At 49.8% G+C, this 12878-nt stretch overlaps 2 protein-coding genes across 2 annotated transcripts; one reads left to right on the plus strand and one right to left on the minus strand.

The window, feature by feature from the left end:
• The first annotated feature begins 210 nt into the window (after positions 1–210).
• On the plus strand, positions 211–7140 carry mef2b (myocyte enhancer factor 2b). Its single transcript, XM_003974077.3, has 9 exons — positions 211–475; positions 3047–3122; positions 3532–3735; positions 3830–3958; positions 4047–4221; positions 4659–4798; positions 4881–4989; positions 5210–5312; positions 5652–7140. The coding sequence occupies exons 2-9, from the start codon at positions 3069–3071 to the stop codon at positions 5953–5955; spliced, it is 1218 nt and encodes a 405-aa protein (XP_003974126.2). The 5' UTR covers positions 211–475; positions 3047–3068; the 3' UTR covers positions 5956–7140.
• A 1105-nt stretch (positions 7141–8245) lies between these two features.
• On the minus strand, positions 8246–12466 carry tmem161a (transmembrane protein 161A). Its single transcript, XM_003974076.3, has 11 exons — positions 12361–12466; positions 11828–11931; positions 11670–11753; positions 11448–11539; positions 11220–11376; positions 10886–11101; positions 10659–10802; positions 10477–10590; positions 10207–10381; positions 10030–10126; positions 8246–9542 (listed from the first exon to the last, which is right to left on the minus strand). The coding sequence occupies exons 1-11, from the start codon at positions 12361–12363 to the stop codon at positions 9238–9240; spliced, it is 1491 nt and encodes a 496-aa protein (XP_003974125.3). The 5' UTR covers positions 12364–12466; the 3' UTR covers positions 8246–9237.
• Between the last annotated feature and the right edge of the window lie 412 nt (positions 12467–12878).

Below are 12878 nucleotides of genomic sequence, written 5' to 3' on the forward strand. Positions count from 1 at the left end.
TTTAAACTGGCAAAGCGAGAATTTGATGGGATCATGTAACCAAGCGTCCTACACTAAACATCTCAATGTTCTGACACCTCAGTCGTTGAATAACATTGTCTGCGTTTAGAGACGGAATCAGCAGAGCGATGTGACCTGCGCTGACCCCCCCCCCCCCCCCCCCCCCCCAGCCCGAGCTGACCGGTGCGCCGGAAGGCGGGCAGAGGTGAACCCGTTTGTCCAATTACGCGGCGGGGAAGGCGGTGATGCGCGGTGGCAGAGAGGCGGGCTGCAGCCGCCAGCTGTTGGAGAGCTGCGCTCCTGAGCCATCGGCTGCTGCCGCTACCAGATTCGCTTCTACTTCTGCTGCATCTGGCCAGAAGCTCCGAGGCGCGACTCCACACCTCCCGGCTTGAGCCTCTTTATCCGGCTTCTCCCGCCTGCTGCCGCGGTTGGAACCACGCAGGCGCTCGGATCGAGTCCAGCTCGTCCACAGGTGAGACCAGGTGTTGGTTTTCAATTGTGTCTTTCTATTTTACAGCAGATTGTGTTTAATCCTCCTGGGTTCTCTGCTTCTTTTGCTTGTCCTACCTGTTGCTGCGCCACTGAAAGGCGCAGCTATATTAGCCAGAGATGCTTGGTAACTCAGACACCGGCGGGTCTATTCTTACAGCGATTATTTTGAATGTCAAGTGCGCTGGCACGTCGTTGAATGCAATTTATTGGACCTAATTGTCAGCAGCGTCTTTTTTAAGCTATGTATTTTAAACAGGTTTTATTTTGGGCTCTATTGCACAACACAAACCACTGAAGAGACCATTCAAATGTGCTATTTCTAACATATTTGACTTTCTCTCTCTCTCTTCAATGATAATTGTTCAGAGTTAGTCATTCCTCCAGACATTCTGGTCTTAAAAATAAAATTAAAAAAAAAAATCCAAGCACTTCAATTATCCCCTGCTAACATTAGACGTTTCTCTCAAGGCCCGCTGAGTTCACGCACCGTCTGACCCCGGCCATCACGCCCAGATGGAGCTCGGGCACGTTTGTTTAACCTGACCAGGACACTTTATCATTAAGCACACACCAAACGCAACCTTTATTGCGTGAAATGAGTTACAGCAGCTGCTTCCTCTTTTTTTTAACAACACAAATCTGTGCATATGGGGTGTTCCAGGGAAATTTAAGAGTTCTTTTAGGCCGGCTCACTTTTTTTTCCTCTGCGGAGGCCCAGTGGCACAATTTAATGTGCTGAGATGCCTCAGTGAGAATATCAGCCTTTATTCCAGCACACTGAAGCACTGGTTGCAGAACTATGCCTCATGGATCATCATCCATGAGGCATTAAAGTGGTCTGGCACCAATTCTTGCTGCTGTATTCCATGTTTGCTGATCCAAAAGTAGAAAATGTCATCTTAGCAAGTTAGCTTCTTTGGCTAATATTTATCGAGAGTATCAGTACTTTACTCAGCATAATAACTTTGCATGTTGCTGTCTGTTTTCTGCGGGTCGGTACAAAACTCCCGCGTAGTGTCTCTCTTTTGTTTTTCCCACCGCCTCACCTCGGGGAGAACGTCCGACGAAGGCGCCGGCGTTCCCTGCAGGAGTGTCGGGCCCCCGGGGAACGCTAGCAGCGTGCAATCATTGCACACTTCCAAGGCTTCTCTTCTGCACGCTGTGACCTGGTGTCCACACTGAGAGACTTTCAACATGCCAGGGTCGTCCCCTTCCTCTAAATCTGACCCCCCCGTGCCTCTAACGACAGTTGTCGTGCGGCTCCAAAATTAGCCGACGCGCGCCCGCTTTTCTGCGCATCCCTGTCAGACCTGTACGAAAACCACATTGAGCTTTCTCAAGCGCCACACCCTCTGGCTGGAGGTGCAGCTATATTTACTCCAGTCATGTGCTTAATGCTGCGCTGTCTGTGGCGCTAGTACATTTGCTCATAACTGCGAGCTGGGGGAACTTTGTCTAAAGATAAAGATCTCCCAGTTTAGAGCACTTCCCTCCACTCACCCCTGACAGAGTTTGGTACGAGGCTTTGTCGCCTCTCCTCGGTTTAATTCTACAACTATGGCAGCTGTTGGCGTCCCGGTGCGCCTTGTGTCCGCAGCAGACGTGCCAGGGCTTTATAAGGTAATAATGGGGGGGGCAAAAGAGGTGCATTACTCCAGAAATGCCCCACTTGCCCGCATGCCAAGTTTACGTTGAGGGACGGCAGGCACTTGAGGGGTCGTGGGAACACGGGCGCCATATCCGCTCAGGCACCATCAGGAGGGCCTAAATATAGAGAGGACCAATGCACGTCCAGGGTTTAGGGGAAAACCAGTAAAAAGCTCCTCTGGGCTTTGAGGAAACACTGGTGCAGGTCAGCCGGGTCAGAGCGGCGCTCAAAGCCTGAGCCGTTAGCCGAGCGTCAGGTGGAGGCGTCTCACCGAAACGACACCGGTGTCACCTTCACCCCCACTGGACAGCAGAAGAAAATGAGGGGGGGGGGGGGGGGGGGGGGGTAAAAAATGGCCGTTCTCAGGCCAAGCGCCATCCATCGTCCCGCTCCACAACCCCTGTGTTGTTGTTCTCCTCTGCATGAGAGAGGAGTGGGTGGTTCACAGCTCCAGCAGCCGGCTCACAAACGCACCGTCTTCCTTCCACTCGGCTTCTTCGGCTGCTGCTGATGAACTTTTGAAAGGAACCGATCAGGTATTTTTAACCGCGTCTCCCGGGGCCACGCAGTGCGGTTTGAGCTGCTGGCCCGGGGTAACCCAGACCGAGGGGGTGTCAGTCTGTGTGCACTACATTCACTAAATTTAGACCGCAACTCCTCATGCTGGTATAAATACACCCCCCCCACACACACACACACAGACCCACAGACACACACATAAAAACCCCAGCGATGGTTAAGGGACGTCATCACCGCCCTTTTCCCACAGAATAACAGCAAATGTACAGAATATTTGCGATTCGAGGGCTGCGTTCCACCACAGCAGCAGCAGCATCAGGGGGGGAAATGTACGAAATAACAAGCTCTGAGTGAGAGGCTCCATTTCCATGTGCTCTTCTACAGGTGTTTTGGTGTCACACAGAAAATGGGAAGAAAGAAAATACAGATCTCTCGTATCCTGGACCAGAGGAACCGCCAGGTGGGCCAATGAGCTATTTTAATATATTAATATCAGGACAAAGAGTGTGTGTTGGGTTTATTTATGTTTATAGTGTGATTCTGTACAATTTCTTCATTCTGCTGGTGACATTTATACTTTCCAATGAATTAAATCACAGATGCAATCTGTAATTAAAAATTCTAATTAAATGGGCATTTATTTAGTTTGTTTAATTAGCCTTTTAATCAGAATTTTAATCATAACACAGAATGAATCTATGATTTAATTCATTGCACGTGTTTAATAATGACTATTATGTTGGTAAATGCTAAAAATTCTATTTAAAAAAATATCCTTCAGCTTTTTTCCTTTTTTTTTGCTGGATTTGAACCTTAAATCCTTTAAAATGGATTAACTACTGAATCAGAAGGCCCCTGTTCCCCCGCAGGTGACCTTCACCAAGCGCAAGTTCGGCCTCATGAAGAAGGCGTACGAGCTGAGCGTGCTGTGCGACTGCGAGATCGCCCTCATCATCTTCAACAGCACCAACCGCCTCTTCCAGTACGCCAGCACGGACATGGACAAGGTGCTGCTCAAGTACACCGAGTACAGCGAGCCGCACGAGAGCCGCACCAACACGGACATCCTGGAGGTAGGCGCCGGCACCCCGGAGGACGAGGAGGAGGAGGAGGACCGGGTCACCGGGTTGTTTTGGGATTGCTAACTGTCCGCTGTATCCGCCTCAGACTCTGCGTAGGAAGGGTGTGGGTCTGGAAAGCTCGGAGCTGGACAGTGAGGAGAGCATGCAGGTGTCTCCTGACAAATACCCCCTGGGCGAGGGCGTGGACCTGTCTGTGGCTCGCCAGCGCTTCTACGTCAGTCCGCTCACGCCACTCAAGCCTTCGCCGGCCTAACGAGCTCTCTGTTGACCTCTTCTGCTTCCATCACGCTTTTCTTCTTCAGGCGCCGTCGCTCCTTTCTCCGGAGACCCAGTTCCTGGTGTCGACGGGCGGCGAGAACGGCGTCCAGAACTGCGGCGGCTCCAGCGCGGCGCCCCACAGAGCTGCGGGCTTTAAGCCTCTGGGCTCCAGGCCGGGCTCCATCAGCCCCGCCGCAGCGTTCATGACCCCACACTCAGGCGAGTCGACCGTGACGCTCTCATCACACGTTTCATCCGTTGACAGCGCTCAAATCGAATCTACGCGGCAGCTTCGCCGTGAGACCGGCGAGACGCTGGCTGCTGATGGAGGGGTTCACATGTGAACTCTGTGCAGCTGGTTACGACCGCACAGGAAGTGTGTGTGTTTTCTGAAACTAACCCTCCACTCACACAGGCTGTTCTGCGGTTTGCACAAACATAACACCTGACAGTTAATATCAGCCCTTCCTCTCGGTGCCTCTGTGGACGCTAGTTAGAAACCAGCCTTGCTCAAGGGTCCAGAAGGGTCAGATATTGCAGGCTGAAAGGAGGAGTTCTTCCCGGGTGTGGACGCCGCCGCCGCTTCCGTGGGCGTCGTTCCTCTGTGACTGAAACAAACTCTCTTCCACTTCCTGCCCCCGCCCCTCTCTGCGCAGGTATCGGCTACTCCATGTTTTCCCAGGGCGGCCTGAATCGGTCGCTGGACATGAAAAGCCCCCCTCCTCTGAACCTGGGCAGCGAGAACCCGACAGGAGACGCCGCGAGCCAGGCGACGCGCGTCAGCCACGGCTCGGCTGTACGTAGCCACCGCCGCAGGCCTGCGTAGAGCACCGGAGAGGATAAACGGTCATTTTGTCTTTTGTTTGTGTGCCGAGCAGAGAGGAGTCCTGTACGGGGGCCTGCAAGGCGGCAGCTCCATGGTGGCCAGGGCGGGGCTGCTGGGTCACAGCTTTGGAGGTTATGGCTTCCCGTCACAAGGAACCTCGGGTACGTCTGGGGGTGGGGGTGGGGGGGTGTTTGAGTTGTGAATCTGGCTACATTCTGCATGTATTTGTCCACCATTTTGTGTTGGATTCCATTTCACTTGACCTTTGCAGGCCTTTTTAAAAAATCTTCTTTTAAATTACACTTCTGACTACAAGAGAATACATCGTGGTGCTTCATACATACAGGTTTTAATTTAAACCCACATCTTTTGTCCTTGCAGAGTTCAGCCAGCCTGGGTTCTATCACACAGTTAATCTACAGCGAGGAGCGGTGAACCCCTGGCAACAAGCGTTATCGCTGCAGGAGCCTCATATAAACCCAGGGTGAGCTCATGCATCTGGATGTCCTGCACATCTGCGTGGATCCAACACAGATGGATTCATTATTCACTCCTGTTGTGCGGCCTTTGGTCATTAAAATGATAAAAACAAAACAAAACTTAAACATACAAGCATGTGCAGAAGGAAAACCTTTTTGGTTAGGCCAGCACCGAGCTCCATGCTAATAGCTAATCTCACCTAATGCTATTAATGCTGCTGTTTCTTCTTCTACTACCAGCTGCTAATTATGTTTAAATGTTGCTAAAATGGCAGATAAATAGTAGATGGACTCTAAATTCATAAAAAAACTTTCTATACACGCTTTCTCTGTTCCATTCCCAGTATGTCCAGTGGGGGGTGCTCTTTCCCCTCCCAGTCCTGCACTTCGACCCCTCCACATCTGCCCTCCCTCAACCTCAGCATCAAATCAGAGCACAGCTCCCCCGAGCACATGTCCTCCCCCACCTCCCCCCCTCTGCACCACCTCGGGCAGCATTCTCCCAAGAGTCATTCAGCCCGCTGCAGCCCTCCAGAAGCCGGCGTGGCCAATGAGGCGAAGGAGTTCCCCAAAGTGGGCTACCTGCACCAAGACGACAAGGGGCAGAGGCTCAGGCAGCTAGAGATAAGCGACGGGTGGCAGAGATAGCCAGAAGGTCGCCTCCTCCATCCTGCCGGACCTGACCCCTGACCCCTGACCGCCCCCTCTCCCTGATATCTTTGGTCGTCAGCAGAACGTCTCCTCACACAGAGCTGGTCTCACCTGCAGAAGCTTCTTCTCTCCCTGATCCCACGATGAGAGACGGAGGAAACAGACGTCTGCTTTTCTTCTCTTTTTCGTAGCTTTCGTTCTTTTTTCCAGCGGGGATTTTCTCTGAGTTTGCCGAGTGAAGTGCGGCAGCGCATCAGGACCAGCTGAACCCGCCGTCTCCTCACACGCCAGCCCTCCACGCCCAACGGCCTCACTCGTATAAGCTTAGAAGTGCAGTGCAAAGTTTGTAATCTATACTATATAGTCGCTCCACGTTACCAACAAATTGAATTGGGAAACAACGTTTAGGGTCAGGGAGCATTTGAAGTCCCACCCAGCCAATCAGCAATCACATCACAGGAGTACAACTGGCTTCTTTTAGTAATAATAAATCATTTGTATTTCCAACGAGCCCAAACAGTCCAGTGTAATGCGAAGATCATGCTTTTGCAATTGTTCATAAAAGACTAGTTTACCCTGAAGCCAGATTCATTGGAACACATTGCAGGATGGATAGAGAGGAAAGGAAAAACAACCAAAATGTAAGAGCAGCTTCACGTGGGAAGGTCTCTGCCCCGCAAGATAGTTAATAATATTAAAACTGCAGTTAAATTTTGTTGAGGACTGTTTGATAAATGCAAAGCATAAACACAGAGGTGTGCAGCTCTCACCAAGCTTTACTGCCGACTGTCATTATTGTTTAAAACAAATATACATGTGTAATGATTCTATTTTGTAAATGAATGTTTTACTGCAATTTCGTAGAGCACAGTGGTCTGAATGAACTTCCTCTTTTGGCCACCAGGGGTCGCCTTGTGTCCTTTAATGAGAGCAGCGTCGACGTGCGTGATTAATGTTGTCATTAATGTGCGTGTTAAGACACAGGGTTAGAAGCTCGGCACAGATATTCAGTTGACCTCAAGAGCTGCTGTGGAATCAACCCTTTAGGTTCGTTTCTAATGCATGAAAGGCAAAACTGTTCTGACGTTTTGGGTTGATGTTTGTTAGGTTTGCTGAACAGAGGCCGATTTTTATTTGACTTTTTGTTGTGATTCCTTTGAAGTAAAACTGGTTTGATTCGTACGATTGGTCCTGTTGTCCTTTAGACCGTCATCAGTGATTCTGCTGTTTTCTTTCACACAGCGTTTGAGGTTCCGCTGTGCTTTCATGTGTCCATTTCTTCTTCTCTTTTTTGCAGTTTCACTTCAATTCTGTCTTTTGAACACACACTTCCTCATTATCATGCCTGGCCCCTCACGGAAGGCTCTGTACGCAGCCGCCAAATGAACATTTGAAAGCTTTGAGACGGAAAGGCCCATTTGACACACACCCATGATTTTCTCCACCTCTGTGCAGCATCTCAGAGGCTGAGCAGAGTCCTGCTCCGCCTCCGCTGACTCTCCTCCCCAAATAAAGACAGACTGTGAGTGACTGGGGTCACGTCTGGTCTCATCCCAGGGGAGAGGCTGGCCCAGTCTGCAGGCCATGTCTGGGTCCTCTCTCTCTCTCTCACACACACACACACACACACGTTGGTTACCAGGGCCACAGATCAGACGGTGGTGCAGCTAATTCATGTGAGGATGTAGTCGTCACCGCTGACACCTTTCATATCAATACACCTGCAGGCTGATCTGATTAATTGATCGGGTGAAATATCTGGTGGTAAAATGAGCTGCCCTTACACATCTTCACCCAAACACAAGTACTGTACTCTTTTTAAAAAATAAATTCCACAGACCCTAAAAAAGTTCCCATTTTTTTCTTTTAGAGAGCCCCCCCAAAATGCTTTGATTCTTTTATTGCATAACACGAATCAAACACAAATAATTTCAACGGTTTAAGGTTCATTTTTTAAAAAGACAATCCTGCCAAACATATTGAACACTCGGTTCTTTGCCTTTTACAATATTACGGCGACAAGTTCATTGTTTCACTTAAAAAAATAACTTAAGAAACTTATAACAATAACCTTAAACTAAGATGAACTTCAGATTTTAAAATAATCGCCACGAAAGGGCAGCGGGTTCGTAGCAATTATCAGCAAATTGAGAATGATTTTCTCAGCAGGCTGGAAGCCAGAGGTCACGACCCTGAGCGCCGGCGAGACGTCCCTTTGTCATGCGTGTGAGAAAAACATTTCATGTATGATGTCGTCTGACTGGAGAGGGAGGAATGGAGTGAGCAATGACAGGGAAAATGACTTTTTAATGGATTCACACAAGCAAAAATAGTCCGACTGAAACTAAAACACTTCACACCGTGCGTGGGGGGGGGAAGAGGAGAAGATCCAAATCTAATCTTCTGAAATACAAGGATAACAGTTAAAATAATAAATAAACTCTACTGATGCCGCAGCAAAAACACTGATTAAGACAGGAAGAAAATCCCAAACAGTCTAAAGCAGAGTTTGGATCAGATTCTGTTCGGAACGAAGACAGACGATCAGGGAGGGAAGAGGAGTAAAATTCCCCTGAGCTCTCAGGCACTTCGGAAGTGTAAAGTCCAAAAACAAACAAACAAACAAAAAACTTCACAGAGAAAATAAAAAAACAACAAATTAGCACGCTTGAATCGGTTCTTTAAACGGGGGAAAACAATCCCCCGTAAAAACAAAAATCACATAAAAATATGCAGAAATAAAACACTAAAAGTTCACCTGGACTATAAAAACACTTACATGCAGCTTTTATTGGGTCCTGAAGGTGATCCGGGGGGGTGGATCAGAGCGTTGCATGATGGGAAAGCTGGGCATGTCCCACTGTAAAAGACTGGTGCATCTACAGGTCACATCATTTCTTGATCTATGAGTAATGAAAAATACCTTAAATATCCGTTTTAGTGAAGCAGCATTTAGAAGGTTGCTAAATGTGGGCCAACAGGAGACGGTGGACCGAGGCGGAAATGACAGAAATATTCTGAACTGTCCTTCTGCAGCTCTGTCGGTCGGCCCAGTCCTGAATAAAACTGATCCAGGTGCAGTTTGGGGGGAGATTAACAGGGCCGGGCTGAAGTCAGCTGACGTTGGAGAGCCTTGTCATCCAGGTTCTGGTTCTTTCAGTACATTTGGCCCCATCTTCCAGCTGGTTTCGATCCCCCTCTCACTCTCAACCAACCCAGAACCGGGGTGTGTTCTGTGTTGATAAGAACCCCCCCCCATCAACTGCCTGTCCAGCTGGGTTAGTTCTGCATGAGGTACTGGTGGAAGTAGATGCCGAACAGGGAGCTGATGACCTGGCAGGCGGCCACCCACCACGTGAGGAAGGCAAAGAAACCTCGGAAGAAGATGGGAGTGAGGACGGAGCGCAGAGCGGCGAAGGCCTCCGACAGGTGGGCGACAGTGGCCTGGATGTCCTCCTCCATGTCCTCCGTGCCGTCTTCATCGTCGTCCAGGCCGCCGTGGGGCACGGGAGCTGCGGTGGGCATCACCAGGGCTGGGGTCACGCCGGGGGTCTCGTCCACGCTGCCTCCCCAGGAGAAATTGCCTACAAAGTCAGTCAGTTAATTCTTACTGAAGGAAACCACTGAGGCCAAGTCCAGACTTGCGTACTTAATGTTAAGAGTCGGCTCTGATTGAAAAGTACAGCGCTGCTTCGTGCTTAATTTAACTCTTCGACGTGACTTCCACTGTGTTACAAACAAGATTGTCTCCCAGAGCCTGGAGCAAGCGAAAAACTCCCTTTAACAGGGGGAAACCTCGAGCAGGACCAGGCTCAAGTGTGCAGACTCACCTGCTGACCGAGCAGAGGACAGATAAGACAGGAGGAGGAGAGGAAATGGTTCTGATCAGTTCCTCAATAGATACTTTAAATCATCTATTGCAGCTAATTTCCCTAATGGACACCCCCTAAAGGGATCAATAAAGAACTCTGATTCTGATTTTTTTACCTGAGAGCTCATTAAAAGTTTAAAAAAAATCAAGTTCACTGGTGAACAGGAAATCAGACCCAAGCGTTCCAGCGCGTTACTTACCCAGCGCCTTGAGGGCCAGCGTGGAGAACAGGATGAGAAAAACAGGAACCAAATACTGGAGAGTGACCACAGTCAGGTAGCAGAAGATACGAGTCACCTGGAAAACAGGTTATTTTCCCTCGGTCACGCAAACAGGAAGCTTTTGAGACCATTTGGAAAACAGGATTTTAGACCGACCTTTCTTTGAATGTCGATTGCGGCGATGCGTCCGGCTTCTCTCTTCATTTGCTCCACCCACTTCTGAGCCAAGTCGAGGTAGGCCTGCAGGTGGTAGCGGGTCAGCGCCAGCCGCAGCGCGCACGAAGCCACGATGACCCACAGGCGCACGCTGTCGAAGGCGTCGCTGGAAACTCTGCGTGAGGGAGGGAGATCCGTCTTAAAGACTCCAAACATTCCCACGTTTTCAGCTCATGGCTGCGTGAGGCTGGAGCGCGTCGCTGCACTCACAGGGTGACGGAGGTCTTTCCCATTGGAGCGTTGGCCAGGAAGTCCCTCGCCATGGGTTTGACCCACAGAATCAGCACCAGAACCGGAGACAGAAAACTTAGGTGCAGCAGAAACCTGCAAGAGAGGTCGGGTGAATGTAAAACTCAGCGCTGGACTCTCCAATTTGATGCTGCGCTCTTTACTGGACGAGTGGCCGGTCCGAGTTCATCTTCACGGCATCTAGGTGGGTCTGAGCCAATCGCAGGCCGGGGAAGGCCAGGAGGGACCCCACGTAGGCGCAGGCGGCAGCCAGACCGAGCTTCACCGTCAGTTTGGTTACTGGGATTCTGGAACAGGTCGCGCAGTAAATCTGTTTTTTAATTAAATCTTAATCCTGCTGCAGATTAAGGAAAACAAACGAGACACTCACGACCAGTCAGCATAGCCCTGCTGTTTAGCAAAGACCTCCAGATTATCAAAGAGGCTGGAAAAGCCCGACTCCAGCCCGAACTCCAGGTAGTCCTCTCGGACCACCAGCACCAGCATGGCCACGAGCAGACACAGGAATCCAAAGGCAAGGCACACCGAGCGCTCGCCGCCCTCTTCAGAACGAAAGTAGTGGCTCATCAGCGTGTGAAGGGTCTTTCTGAGCGTCACCGGTTGAGGAAACGCTTCGGATTTTAGCACGTCGGTGGAATCAGATGGATCTCATCGCAGATCCCCCAGTTCGCTCCCCAGCACGCCACTTTCCCGTTGAAGGATACAGGCCAAAGAGGATGGTCAACACGCACCACATGGCTCCAATATTGACCTCTTTACTGGCATCTACGACGCTGTAATAACACTCGGTGAACAGGAACACACCCGTGGCGTAGACGGCAAAATCCACCAGCCACTGGTACTCCAGGAAAAAACGCAGGACTGGAAGCAGAAGCAGGAAAAAGGTTATCTGGGATGTACAGCGCTCTCTAGGGGCACGTTAGGAGTTTTACCAAGAGCATCAAGGGCGTTGACTGGAGCTTTTTCCAGATGAAGATCGATGTCCTTGGGCACAGTGAGAGGCTTGACCTCCCCATTCTGCCTCCTGTAAATCGACCCAAACACATAACAGGCTCCTTGAAGTCAACGCTGATTCACGTTGCATCTTTAACCTGCTACCCAGCATGATTTTAAGGCGCCATCTGCGTCGGTGGACACCCTCCTCCACCTCTCACCTGTCTCGTCTGTTGGGTTTGGGAACCTGCTTCCCCGCCAGAGCACACAGCTCCCCTTCTGATGGGTGCTTGAATCGGAACAAACTGGGACGAATCAGACACGCATGTGAGTACAGTGCGCGTCGGTCCAGCACCCTGACGTGCACCTTTGCACATACCTGCCGTTGCAGAGGAGCCAGCGTGCAAACGAGCAGTGCGGGGCCATCCGCTGCATGATGCTGGCGGCCAGCAGGCTGACCACCAGCTGGATCCCCATCAGTGCCTGTGTGTGACAATGCAGGAGATGTCTGTCAATGTATTGATAAGACAGAGCAGCAGTGTGTCCACAGCCGTGACTGGATCATTTTATACTGAATGCACGAACAAGACCATCAAAAACTTTCAAGAGGAGGCAAAAGTGAGTTCAAAACTCGCAGTCTGCGGATCAAGGTAATAGATAAGGAAAAGGCTTCCAGACGGTATCTAGAGGACGCGTTGAAAGGCGCTGCAAAATGAATGAAAGTTAGCAAATGGCCATCGTTCTAAATTTAGCCAAACTTCTCCACCTGTCAGGGTTGCAGCAAGCACTAGCTCGCTTGCTAGTTAGCGTTAGCTCTCTGTTCTTGTAGAGAATAGGAGATAAAAGGCATATTTAACAGCGCCGTCCAAACTATGGCGATTACACATCAGTCCCGTGCTTTGGTTTAGTTACCATTTTTCCAGCGGAAAGATGAAGTTATAGGCAGTGTGCGGGTGTTTCTTCACATGTAGGAAAGTCTTGAAACAACCCTCGAACATGTGAAGCTGCTCAGTATCCCGGATGTAGTGGTGCCTTCACGTGCCAGCAGAAAGCGTTGGAAATTCGACCGTCAGCGTTCGCTACAGCACGACCACCACACCGCCGCTTCACATCGCATTTGGGGAAAAAATATACAAATAAGGTGCAGAAAAATAGTATATAATACACATAATTTCGCTTTTAATATTGTGATGCTGTGTTTAAAGTGTTCCTGGTATTGTTTTCCTTTTTCTGTAGGTTAACATGTAGTCCAATGTAGACAGTTTTCTGAAATAGACTTTGACTTCATGTACTTATTATTGCTGAAATTGAAATATGGAGGAATTGCAGAGAGTTTTGCTGCATTAATGTCTATGTCCCGGAGGCCTAGACAAGGGGGCTTTACCCCCTGCACACCCAACACTTACAAAACTAAAATATTCACCATAAAA

The sequence above is a fragment of the Takifugu rubripes genome, chromosome 20 (genome assembly GCF_901000725.2).
Source record: "Takifugu rubripes chromosome 20, fTakRub1.2, whole genome shotgun sequence".
In the NCBI taxonomy this organism is placed as follows: Eukaryota; Metazoa; Chordata; class Actinopteri; order Tetraodontiformes; family Tetraodontidae; genus Takifugu; species Takifugu rubripes.